This window comes from Panthera pardus, unplaced genomic scaffold (genome assembly GCF_024362965.1).
Source record: "Panthera pardus isolate Hobbes unplaced genomic scaffold, ASM2436296v1 HiC_scaffold_18, whole genome shotgun sequence".
Lineage (NCBI taxonomy): Eukaryota > Metazoa > Chordata > Mammalia > Carnivora > Felidae > Panthera > Panthera pardus.
In genome coordinates, this window is record NW_026526743.1 from 18,065,975 (window position 1) to 18,078,840 (window position 12,866).

Sequence of the window (12,866 nt, forward strand, 5' to 3'; positions counted from 1 at the left end):
GGCCACGCCTTCATTGGAGGAACGAAGGCTAATGAGAGCGCTGTAAAGTAGTTGGCCCCGTCCCTACCGAGGAAACTGGGCCTTTGAGAGCTCAGAAAAGTTTGGAGGCCCCGCCTGTGCCACTGAAGCTCGTTCCGGAAGTTTTAAAATGCATCGGAGTCCGCGTCAGCCCAGGGATGTTTGAGGCTGGAGACTGCTGAATACCGTAGCCTTCCCAACTGGGATAGACTGACACCGGTGACTCCCAGAAAAACCAGGAACAGGATGTGGGAAGCTCATAGGGGGCGCCTGACCTTCTCCAGGAGGAGAAGGTAACACCTGACTACTTCTTGCTAGATGAAAATGGAGAGAGATGGGAGGAATCGTAAAGGCCTGGAGTAGTAAAATGCGGCAACTCAGAAAGTCGTGTGTAGGTTTGGTCTCTGTGTCCTTTCTTGGGACACAGGTGACCCCTCCTTTTCTTCCTAGTCCTCAATAGGTTTCATTATGAATATTTAAAATACACAACACTGGAGAAGAATATAACGAGCTTCCATGTACCTCTCAACAATTACTAATATTCTACCCTGTTTCATCTATACTTATCCTCCCTCTTCTTGGAGTATATTAAAGCAAATTCCAGACATCAATTCCTCCACAAATACTTCATGATGTGTGTCTTAACAGATAAGGCCTATTTTCACGCCCAAGAAAATTCTGATTTCGTTCTCGGATTTCGGTGCGCGCGCTCGCGCGCGCGCACACACACACACACACACACACACGGAAAAAATTAACTTTTTTGCTGTCATCTTACACCCAGACTGTTCAATTTTTTCTGCCTCAAAAAAATTGTATAAAATCAGGCTACAAATAAGGTATGCACATTGGGTTTGATTGGTTGGTCGGTCTTTTTTTTTCTGTCAAAACTTTTGTTGGCTGTCTTGGTTTCTTGAAGTTCCAAGATTAAATCAGCACTAATGAATGATTTGTTAAAATACTGGCTTTTTGTTTGCTTCTTTACAATAGATGTGATAAGAGAATAGGACGCTTTTTCTTTTTTAACATTATTAACTAGAGTCCATACTTTGATTTTCTTAGTGTTTAATCTCTTCTGTTTGTTCATTGCATCCAGGATACCTTGCATGTAGTTGTCATATTTTCTTAGGCTTCTCTTGCCGGTGACAATTTTTCACACTTGTTTTTCATGAATTTGTTAGTTTTGAGGAGTACTGGTCAGGTATTTTGTAGAATGTTCCTCGTTTGGGATCTGATATTTTCCTCATCATTAGGCTGGGGTTATGCATTTTGTGGGGGTGAGGGGAAAGGCTGCAGAAGTAAAGTGAAGTTCTCATCATGTCATATCAAAGGTACATTTTATCAACCTGACTGTTGGTGTTAACTTTGATCTCCCAGCTGGGGTACCATTTGTCAGGTTTCTCCACTATACTTTTCTTTTTATTCCCTTCCCATGCTCTTTGGAAGGAAGTCACTATGCCCAGCCTACACTTAAGGGGTGGAGAGTTAAATTCCACCTCCTTGAGAATGGAATATTTACATAAATTATTTGTAATTCTTCTGCACAGGGGATTTGTCTATTCTCCTTTTATTACATCTTTTTTATCAGTATGGACTCATATTTTATACTTTGGGTTGTAATTCAGTATTACTTTATTTTGTTGCTCAAATTGTTCCAATTTTAAAATCTTAAGTCTTGGGGTGTCTGGGTGGCTCAGTCAGTTAAGCCTTGGACTCGTGACTTTGGCTCAGGCCATGATTTCAAGACTCGTGAGTTTGAGCCCCACATTGGGCTCCACACTGACATTACATAGCCTGCTTTGGATTCGTTCCCTCCTGCTCTCATTTGCACGCTCTCTCAAAATAATCTTTAAAATCTTGTCTTTTAGTCTATAAGTTTCCCTCCCTCTGCCTTTTTCTTCCTTCCTTCCTTCCTTCCTTCCTTCCTTCCTTCCTTCCTTCCTTCCTTCCTTCTACCCTTTCCTTCTTTTTCTTGTTTTTATGTTTTCATCAGTAATTCCCCTTACTGCATCTGGATTTTGAATTATATTTAGGCAAGTTTGCCCAACTTCTAGTTTATAGAGAACTTCACCTTCATGGAACTCATATTCTGTTTGGAAGACAATAAAGGATAAATAAAGTAGAACATAAAGTATATTAGAAGGCGTACTACAGAGAAAGATTAAACAGGGAGGGGGGGCAAGGGCCCCCCCGTGTTCAATCTTGGCTAAGAGCCAAGACGAAGAGAGGAGGGGAACACTAAGGTGGCACGTTGTAAAGCAAACATGTTAAAGACACAAAGATGTCAAATCTCCCTCATTTGTAAACTCCCTGCAACCCCGATAAAACCCTCATCTGTGTATTTTTTCTGGAACCAGGTAAGTTGGGTATAAAGTTTATTTCATTTTGGAAAAAAAATTAGCAAGAGGTAAACCTTGAAAAATTAGAGCAAGACAGCAACCAGCCATTTCAGACACTAAAACATATTTCAAAATCTTTATAATCAAAACACTGTGGGGATGGCATATGAGAGTCAGACAGACAATAGGCTTGGAGAGAGTCCAAATATAGCCTGATTAATCATGGAAACTTAGCTTATGAAGAGGTGGCATCTCAGATCACCTGAAGTTTTACTTTATATAGGTGGGCAGTTTTACTCTATAAATTGAAGAATAATTTACAGTGAAATGCACAGACCTAAAAAGTATAGCTAGACGGGTTCTGACACCTACCCTTATTACCTTCAACATATAATCCACTTCCAACTCTACAAAGTTCCCTTGTCTCCTCCTTGGTTGATCCCTGCTACCTACCTCTCCTTCAGAGGCAACAACTGCTCTGAGAATTTTAAGAAGTGCTATTGGGATACACGTAAAATATGACAAAATTGGATCCATTTGGATAAATTCCAAATGACTTCAGAGATTTAGATGTAAAAAAAGGAAACTACATAAAAACTAGAAGACAACCCCCCGCCCCCCGCCCCTGCCCTGTCTCCTTGACCTTCACACTGGCATGTTCGAGCTCAGGACTGTTGCTAAGCTGCAACCTCCCTCCCACCCCTGACCCCCACAAGCCCTCCTCAGACACCCACATGCTTCCCTCTCATTACCTTTACAGAGTGTGTGTGGCCTTCTATGTAAAGCTGCACCTCTTTGCAGCTTGCTTTATTTTTCTCCAGAGCAGTTACCTCCCAACATACTAGATATTTTGCTCACTTAACTTGCCAGGGGTCCATTTCCCTGTCCTAGAATAACAGCTTCCTGAAGTCTGGGACTTCTGTCCATTTCGTTCAGTGCTGGATCCTCAGTGTTTAGGGCAGGTGCTCAATGACGTTTTGCTAAGGGTGAAAGTGATGAGCGGAGTTTCAGGGGGACTTAGGGTGGGGTCCAGATAGCCCACTGCCTTGGGTTTGATGGGATGAAAGGACAGGTGCAAGGCAATCGAGAGGAACAGAACAGCCTGTGAGGGGGACAGTAAGTGTGGGTAGAGACGGTGGGTTGATATATCTGGGCGATGCTCCCTTCCAAAGGTCTAATGATGGGGTGAACAAACGAAGCTCTTGAGTTCTGTTTGGGCCCCCTTTTCATCTGCACAGTTGTTGCAGGATGCCTTGGGCCTGGACCCAGCGCAGCCGCCACTGGGGCAGGGACAGGCCCTGGCAGAGCTCCCCGGACAGGGCGGCTTGGCCTGGCTGCTCCCACCTGGGGAAAGGGGACAGTGTCACAGGGAAGGCCCGGGACTCTAGACACTCAGTGGCCTCCACACCCCCCCCCCCCAACACCTCCTCCCCTGCCTGCACCCCCAGGTCCTGCCCGGTCCACCCAGCTCAGGACCCTGCCCCCACCATCGTGCCCCCCTCTCACCAGTCCCCAACAACCCCCTGTAGCTCGGGGATTCGCTCCAGCGCTTGTTTCAGCAGGTTCTCCAGCTGCTTCAGAGCCTGTCCCAGATTCTCTTTCTGCTCCTTTTCCCGAGCTGCCCGGATCTGCAGCAGCTCTGCAGGTGAGAAACCCAGGAAGCAGTGCTGAGTCCTCTGGCTCCTGGGGTCTCACAGCCAATGGGTCACCAAGTCTCCAGTCACCTAGTGTTGACCTCACCTCTCCCACACCTCTCCTTCCTCCCACTTCCTCATCTCAAGGGCAAGCCCACCATCCCCCAGGCTTCATCCCGGATACCTTCCTCCCTCCCGGACAGACCATCAATCTTCTCGGCCCATCCCTCAGCTTCCTCCCCCTTCCCCCCTTCCCTACTCACCCCCCAGCCTCCCTCCTATGCTCCAGGCCTCAGCCTCCCATTCTGGTCCATGCCTCTGGTACATGGCAGCCAGAATGATCTTCCTAAGGCATAAACCTGATCCTTTCCCTCTCCTGCATGGAACCCTCCAAGGCCCCCCAGTACCCCCAAGTCTGAGCTCCTCAGGCCAGTACTTGAGGGTTTGCACTATGTGACCTCTGCTACTATCAGCCCTCACCTATCCCTCTGGGCCCATTCGAGGCACCACTTTCCCCCTGGAAGCCCTTCCCAGCGTTCCCCACCCCAAGGCTTCCTCCTCGGACTGCTGTAGGTTCACTCCAGCAGTGTTGCCCTGGAGACTATGACTGGGTCTAGTCCCTCTCCATAGGCCCAAACAGGCCCATCTCAGAGCAAGTACAGATCAGCATTGTGGTCAGAGCCCTGCCCCGACTCCATTCCATCCTTGCCTTCTGACCTCAGGCATGACATGTGCCCTTTCTTCAGCTACTTCTGCAGTCAGGTGTAACTGAGCCACAGGCTAGCAGGGCAGGCTGCAGACTGGGGTACTCTGAAGCAGGACCTACAAGGCTTGTTGACAGGTTGAAGGTGGGGGGGCGGCTTAGGGTCCTGGGAGGAATTAGGATGACTCGTGGATTGCTGACCTCAGTAAGGAGGGTGAGGTCACTTTTTGAGGGAAGGAAACCAGGCAGAAGAAAAACAAAACTGCTTTTCAGAACAGGGGGAACTATGCTCTGTTACAGACATGCTAAAGCCCAAGATGCCCATGAGGTGCAATGATGCTGTGCCAGTCTTAGGCTGCTCCCGACACAGCTCCCTGTCACTGGAGGGGGAGGCAGGGAGCCTGAAACTCAAAGGCCCGAAAATGGCCTCTTCCTGCTTTGCTGATGGCACCTCGGTTCATTTCTCATCAATACACCTCTTCCACCTATTTATCCTTTGATTCTGCGCTCTTCGCTTCTACCACTGGGATCCCTGGGGCTGGACAGCTCGGGCGTCCTCTCCCCATTGAGCTCTGGGGGCCAGTAGCAACCCAGCAAGTGCTAGTTGAGGGAATCTAGTGATGAACAACTTTTCCGAGTTTCAGTATTGTCATCTGTAAATTGGTCTTAATAATGTCTACCCTTATGGTAAGGACTGAAAGAGACTCCACATGTGCAGACAAAAAGATCGTAACCACACCAGAGACGCATAGCGCTTACTGTATGCTGTGCATTGTTAAGTGCCCTGTTTGGGTAACCGGACTGAGTCTTTGCAGCAACTCTGTAAGGTGCTATGATTATGCTTACTCCACTGAGAAGGAAACTGAGGCACAAAGAGATCACACAGCAGGGAATAGGTAGGGCTAAGAAGAGTTTAACTCCACAGCCTAGCTTTTAACTACTCAAGTATCCTATTGGATGGTGATACATGAGAACTTTGCAATTTGATAGGCAGTGTCACCTGGTTAGGAGTACAGACACATGTCAGGCTGCCTGGATTTAAATCCTAGCTCTGCTACCTAAGCAGCCACCAAGGCCTCCTGTCTTAGTTCTTGCCTCTGTAAATGGGGCAAATGGCAGTGCTAACCCCATGGGACTGCTGTGCAGATGAAACCCGTGAACATGCTTAAAGCTGACTCAGCACACAGTAGGCACTGTGTCAGCACTGAGTGTTTGTGATTTCTTCTGGAGGCTGATGGCCCTGGGAATGGGCAGGAATGCCACTTGTGAAGGCAAGGCCTTACCCTGGGTGGATGGTCCTGGGGGCAGGCTGGTCTTCATGTGGAGCAGATCCCAGGACCGGAGACTCTGCTGGTCCTGGAGAAACAGAAGTTCCTGACGAAGAGAGGCAGCCTTTGGGAGGAGCAGTTCTGGAGCCTGGAGGGAGGGGGAAGGACAGTCATTTTGGGAGGGGGTAGGAGTGGGAAGACAGATCCTAGGGGACAGAAACTCACCTTCCCTGCAGGCAGCCCCAATCTGTGGCTCAGCACTATGAGGCTGGAGCCCCTTGGGGACGTGGGATGCAGCTGGTAGATGGATGGCAGGACCGTGGGCAGGGGCTGTAACCTGGAGGGAAAGTCCAGGTTGGGTGGGGCACTGGGAGGAGGCTTGGGTTCCAGAGGTTCCGGGGGCTGAGAGGTGGGCTCAGGAGGCCCAGGAACTTGGAGGTGGGTCTGGGGACTAGGATTTCAGAGTTAGGACTGAGGACTTGAGGGCAAGGTCTGGCAGCTTGGGAACACTGGGGGCCTGGGATTATTTTTTTGGAGTAGAATCAGGGAGTGATAGTCATCGGTGGGAGGGGATATAAGGGGTGGCTCCAGTCTTACCCTCCAGGGCTGTGCCGAAGCATGGTGTCCAACAGAAGGTAGGGAAGATGCCGGGCTTCCTCCTCCAGACAATGAAGCAGTTTCTGGGACTCTGGTGCCACCGCTTCAGATGTGGGGACCACTTTTCGCTGAAGCAGAGCCAGTACCTGTGGGGAAGGAAAGGGATGGGAAGGGCAGCCTGGAGCCACCCAGCCCCATCTGTAGGAGCCCTAGCCCTACCCAGACCTTGCCTCAACTCCCGTCTCACCTCTGCAGGGCTCCGGCACAGGCGCGTCTTGCTGGCTGAGTTGCCTTTGATGAGCAGGCGGATCTGTTCCTGTGTCTCCTCCTGGGTAACCATGAGGCCACTGAGATGGGCTGCTTTTACTTCCTACCTCCCAGCTTCTGGCTCTGCCTGCCCCTTTGTACAGGTCCTGCTTCCTCTTGGAAGACTCATCCCGGGCCCCTCCCCACCACCAGAGGCCCAGTTCTGGATCCTAAGGCTCCCAGCCTCTCTCTGGCCCTCCATGCAGCACTGCCACTTCCCCTGAGGCCCGCCTCTCACCACCAGCCGGCGCCAGTGCAGGATCCGTTGCTGTTTGGCCTGTAGTTCCTGTAGCAGAAGCTGCCGGCGCCCAGCCACCTCCTCCAGCTCCTGGCTCTGAGCACGCAGGGCCTTGAGCTCTGCCCACAGGCCACAGCCTCGGAGTCCCAGCACCAATGCCTGCCTGGGGCACAAGCAGAAGAGAGCAAGGGAGAGGAAGATGACTAAGACTCATAGTGGAAGAGGGAAATCAGATCTGTAAGGATGCACAAGGAGCCACAAACACGGACACAAACCAGAAGAGCAGGGAGGCAGAGCTGGGAGCCACAGGGGCAGAAAAAGTCCAGTATTTTGAGACTTCTGGGAGAGAGATGGCCTAGAGTCTCTGCTGAGAGAGCCTCCTCACCTCTCGCTGGATTCCAGGGCACATTTCTCCACCTCCTCCATCAGGCCTTGGAGGCGCTGGGTCAGGATTTGATGCTCCTTCAGCAGGGGGCCCCGCTGTGCAACCAGCATACCCACGTCCCGCCAGCCCTCCTGGGGCAGGGGTATAAAGTCAGGGTGGGTATGATCCCTGGGGGTGAGGGGATTAACTGGGGCTTGGGATGGGAAGGAGATGGAATCCTGGGAAGGATGCCTGGGGGTCACCTGGATGAGATGCACCATGGACGGCAGGGCCCGGCTGGAGTCTGGCTGGTCTGGTGCCTGGGACCTGGAGGTGGGATAAAACTCCTGGGGGAGGAGCCCTCTCCCCTTCCTGAGTTCTCAGGGATGGCCAATGTCAGCCCACCTGCCAGATCTATCATTGGGTTTCAGCTCCATCCCCATCAGCAGGTGACTGTGCCTGGCCCTGAGTCTTCTGGCTTAGCCATCCCCTGGCCCTGCCCCACCCTCAGGAGCACTCCACTTCACACCTGGTTATCTCCGTATCTTGGAGCCCATCTGGACTGCACAGGGACCGAATCTCTGCCTCCCGCTCCTCAGCCAGGTGTTCCAAGGAGGCCAGGATGTGGCCCGGAGGATGGTTTGTCAGTAGTGTCTAGTGGGGGGAAGGGTAAAGTAGGGTGGATGGGTGTAGGGCTGTGAGCTAGGACCCATGGTGATGAGGCAGGGATCAAGAGATAGGTTCTGGCACCCTGAGGTTCACTCATGGGGCAGAAGGTGTGGCCTTTCCTGAAAGCCCCCCTCACCTCCACTGAGCTAAGCCACTGCTGGTAGGAAGCTCCAAAGTGGTCATCTCGAGGGGTTCTGCAAGGTTAGGGAAGGGGACAGAGAATATTACAAGATCATGTCGACACTCCCTCTACTGATTACCACTACCCCTAAGGTGGGGACTATTGTCCCTATTTTAAGGATGAGGAAACCAAGTCCATCAGGAGTCCATGCCTCCTAGACTTGAGTTCCCTGCTTATACCAACTAGCTAGACTTAGGGCCTTTCACATGTGCTATTTGTCTAGAATACTCTCTTAACCTTTTACCCTCGCTAAGCCTCCTCACCAGAGAATCTGTCCTCCCTGACTCCTTAGCTGAGTAGTGTCGCCTTTGGGTACCTGGAGTTTCTCAGGCTTCCCCGCCTCCAACATCCCTAACCACCTGGTTGTCACTATCTGTGATGGATTTGTCTCTTCCTTGTCCCAGCCTGGGAGCCTTCAGGACAAGATCTGCAGCTGACATAGTCCAGAGGCTCAGTGGCTGAGGAATTAACAGATAAGTGGCTCCCCCCCTCAAAGCCCAGGTTCTTGGCAGGGTCTGTGGGGCCTGGATGACACTCACAGGATGCTGCCTCCCTTGGCCTGAGGAACTAGGAGGTTCTGCAAAAATTGGGTCCGGAGGGTACAGGCTGTTCGGACATCACCCTGGGAAGAAGAGGATGGGGCGTGAGAGGAACCCAGATTGACCCACCCACCCACCTGACCCCAGACTCTCCACCTCTTTCCCCATGGCCCAGGACTCTTACCAGGACCACAGGCTCCAGTCCCAGGGATGCTGATGATAAGGGTCGAAAGGTTATATCTACTGTGGCCTTCCTGGAGAGAAAAATACAGTTGGGGTGGGGGTGCCTGGGAGAAGAGAGCTAGGAGAACAGATATCTGTGTCTCCTCCTGCTGCAAGGCTAGTCACAGGGATCAGTGAGCCTGGATCTCAGGGGCCACCTCTAAAATTAGACCACTGTCATCTCCTGGCTGTATTAGCTTCCTCACTGGCCTCTGCTCTTGGCTCCTGTGGTCTGTTTCTATCTAGTAGTTAACGATCCTGCTAAAACCTGACACATCATGTCACCTTTCTGCCCCAAACCCTTGAAAACAATGTGTTTTCCCACCACACTCAGAATAGCAACAGTGGGTATCAGAAACTCTTTTAAGCATCCTGCGTGATTTGACTCATTAATTATCATACTTACCCTATACAGTAGGTTTAACATTATCCCCATTCTACAGCGCTTACAAACTGAGGCACAGAGAAGTTAAATCATTTGCCCAAGTTCATAGAGAAGTGGACAAGCTAGGGCATGAACCCAGCCTCAGAGTAAAATTCCGATGCTTCCATAGCACTCTGTCCCTGTCTCTGACCTCATCTCACGCTCTCCCTTTCGCCTGTGTAACTTAAGCTGAACTGGCCTCCTGGCTGTTCTTCCCACATGCCAAGCTCAGCACCTCTGCTCTTGGTGCCCCTCTCCATGGAGATTCCTCCCCCAACACAAATGTCACCTTCTCAGAAAGGTCTTCTCTGACCATCCTACCTAGAGTAGCATCTCCCTCTCCCGTTCTCCACACTACCCTTTTTATCATAGCATTTATGTCTCCCTGCAATTATAGAGTTTGCTTCCTAATTTACCATCTCTCTCTTCTGCATTAGAGTATAAGATCCATGAGGGCAGGGACTTATCCCTTATTTACTGTTCTTTCCCCAGAACATTCCCTAGGTATACAGCTGGCACCATTCTAGGCACTGGAAATGTAAGTGGCTAAGGTGACAAAATTTCTTGGCCTCACAGACTTTAAATCCTAAGGAGTGGAGCTCAGAATTGTGGAACCCAAGAAGGGGTCAGGGTCTCTAAGGAAAATGTCTGTGCACCTGGCCTGGTGAACGCTGGTCCCTGGGAACCTGAGGCCTACCTCTCTATGTCCTGCAGACGCTTCAATTGATTCTGTAGCCGCTGCATGGGATCTTGAAGCCCACGCTGCTGTCTTCGCATGGCCCCAGCTTGGGCCCGGAGGAGGAGACCACGACGCTGGGTGTCTTGAATGCTCTGCAGGGCCTGCTCCATGGCCATGTCTGTAAGAGAAATGGGTGGCCATCAGCACTGCTGCTCATCTTCTCAGCCCCGTAGGTCACCCTGAGCCTCAGTCTCTCGCTCCATCAGCTCCAGGCTGCTCATCTTCCCAGCCCCGTAGGTCACCCTGAGCCTCGGTCTCTCGCTCCATCAGCTCCAGGCTCCGGTCTAACTCCTGGATCTCTGCCCGCAGGCGAGCAACGGTGGCTTCCAGCTCCAACTTCCGACGGGCCTGGTGGGATCAGGTACAGAGTTAGGTGCATGGCCTGGCTGGGGCTTGGCCTGGCTGCCCTTTGTGGAACGCCAGTCTCCTCACCTGCACAGGTAGGTGGCAGGGGTTTTTTCCTAAGCAGTTTCTGTGTCTGATTCTCCAGGCCCAGAAGAACACTAGGGTACCATCCGTCTTCCTCCTTCCTCCTGGGATTGCCTCACCTATCCTCTTAACCTGTTTCCTGTCTCTGCACTGATGACACTACAGCTGTGCCCTAGTTCTCATCTCCCCACGAAGAGCCAAATCTAGGAGTCCCAAGGTCTTCTGGAATCCTCCCCCAGATGTCACCTGGGCCTCTTGCACACAATAGGTCCTCCATTGGCCTCAGTGTATCTCCTAAACCAGTCCCTTCTCCCATCTCCCCTCATCAGCTTTGATGCCTCATATCCACGTCCCCTCAACATCCAGCTCATGCCTGTGTCCCCTGGACTGTAAGCCCTGAGTGTCGAGATCAGAGCTGGCAGATCAACCCAGCGTCCCCAACATTACACAACACGAAGCTGGGCCTAGAGCAGAAATCTACAAATCCTCTTTTTGGATGGAAGAAAATCTTATAATACATGCTTCTCACCTCTGGACTGTCCTGGTGGCCATACCTGAGGAAATGAGGCCAGAGTTAGCGGGTGACGGGACTTCCAGGGGGAGACAGGAGGTGTGAGGCTACGGGTGAAAATACAGCTGGATGGGAGTAGGGAAAATAGGAAGGAATAGCTTTTAGAACCAGTTACCAAAGTAAGTTTCCTCGGATCTTCTTGACATTCCTACAGTGGAGAGGTAGAAGGAAGAAGTGTTACTGTGAGGTTTGCCTGTGTCCCCTCCCTTGTCACAGCCTCCCTCATGCAGCCAGGCTCACCTCTGGCTATGCACATGCCGCAAGACATAGGCCCAGATGTCGGCCCCCTGGCCTAGACACAGTCTGTGGAGACAGTGTTTAAGGGTATGCCTGGGGCATCACAAAGGTTGGGGGATCCTTATTCCCAGGGTGGCAGTGGTGGGGAAAGTCTTTACTAGGGAGTTGTCGCTTCTGGGGGGAATGGGGATGTGTCCACAGTCTTTGGGGTGAGATATTCCTTCCTGGGGAATTCTTGGTCACTGAGTTGTGGGCTTTTCACTGGGTGTGGATATTCTCATTCCCTGGGGAGGGGGGTGGAGGGGGTGCGTGGAGATTCCTTTCTCTGGGAGAGGGCTATCGCTGGTCACTTCCAGAGGTGGGAGTGGAGAGTATACTGCCAGGAACTGCTCTCTCATTACCAGATATGGATCATCACCCTTCTAGATTCAGTCTCCAGTGGGGTGGTCTTTGCTGACCTGGAGTCTCCTCACTGGCTTGGGACGGTAGGGGTGGTAGGTGCTGTAGGGACAGTCTTGCTCCAAAGATCTCACTTCTACATAGTTTGGGGGCTTTACTAACTCTCAGAGGATCCTCACTGGTGCCTCGCCCACTCTGGGTGGTCTCACGGGGTGGGGGGTGGGAGTGGGGGGGGGGGTCTTCACTCAATCCGGGATCCTCTTCCCAGCTATATTACTGGGTGTGTGGGTGGGTTAAGGGGGACGCCCTCGGGGGTTATTCTCATTGGGGCAGAGGTGGGGAAGACGAAGGAGCGTCTTCAGTGAGGGGTGGGGTTCTCACCCCCGGAGACTATCTCTAAGGTATGGAGTCCTCACTGTCAGAGCGTCCCTCACCTGCGCAGAGTTGACTCCGGGGCCCGGGCTGCCGCGGGCGCCCCCATCTCTTCCGCCGCCCAGCAGCCCAGTTCCCGCGCTTCCTGCACTAACTCCATGTCCGCGCGCCGCGGCGGCCGCTTCCCGCACCCTCTTCGAGTGTGGCGCCCGCCTCTGGCGTCACGGGCGCGCCGTCAGTGACGCCATCGGTTGCCAAGCAGACGAGGGCCTCGCGGCTCTTCAGCGTCGCGGAGCAGTCCTGCGTGTCTGGCTCCTCCTGGATGGGTCCCTTCGAGTGAAGACGAAAGGGGGGTGGAGAAACGGTGAGGCCTCTTCGCTTTCGGCCTCCTCCCGCTCACCACCAAGTGTCCCCAAGAGGCAAAAGGTCCCAAATGCCTCCCTCGATTTTCTTGACAAAATGGGACTTTCATCCTTGGAGGTCAGGTGCGGAGATGCCAAACTTAGGCTCTTTGATTTCAGAAACAGAGTGTTTCCGGTCTGAGGGATAGGGGGCCGATAGCAGGACCCTAATATTTCCCCGGCACGCATTCTTCCAGGTATTCGTTCGTCTTTACC

The 12,866-nt window shown here is 52.0% G+C and overlaps 1 protein-coding gene across 1 annotated transcript; it reads right to left on the reverse strand.

Annotated features, from left to right (window-relative positions):
* Positions 1–3,137: 3,137 nt before the first annotated feature.
* HAUS5 (HAUS augmin like complex subunit 5) lies at positions 3,138–12,481 on the reverse strand. The gene is made up of 19 exons (XM_019423050.2): positions 12,312–12,481; positions 11,482–11,544; positions 11,357–11,389; positions 11,200–11,224; positions 10,484–10,589; positions 10,200–10,359; positions 9,041–9,110; positions 8,857–8,939; positions 8,273–8,330; positions 7,997–8,121; positions 7,731–7,794; positions 7,489–7,619; positions 7,104–7,266; positions 6,807–6,887; positions 6,560–6,705; positions 6,188–6,299; positions 5,978–6,110; positions 3,864–3,996; positions 3,138–3,701 (listed from the first exon to the last, which is right to left on the reverse strand). Exons 1-19 carry the CDS (start codon positions 12,407–12,409, stop codon positions 3,584–3,586), a joined length of 1,902 nt encoding a protein of 633 aa, XP_019278595.2. The 5' UTR covers positions 12,410–12,481; the 3' UTR covers positions 3,138–3,583.
* Positions 12,482–12,866: the final 385 nt, after the last annotated feature.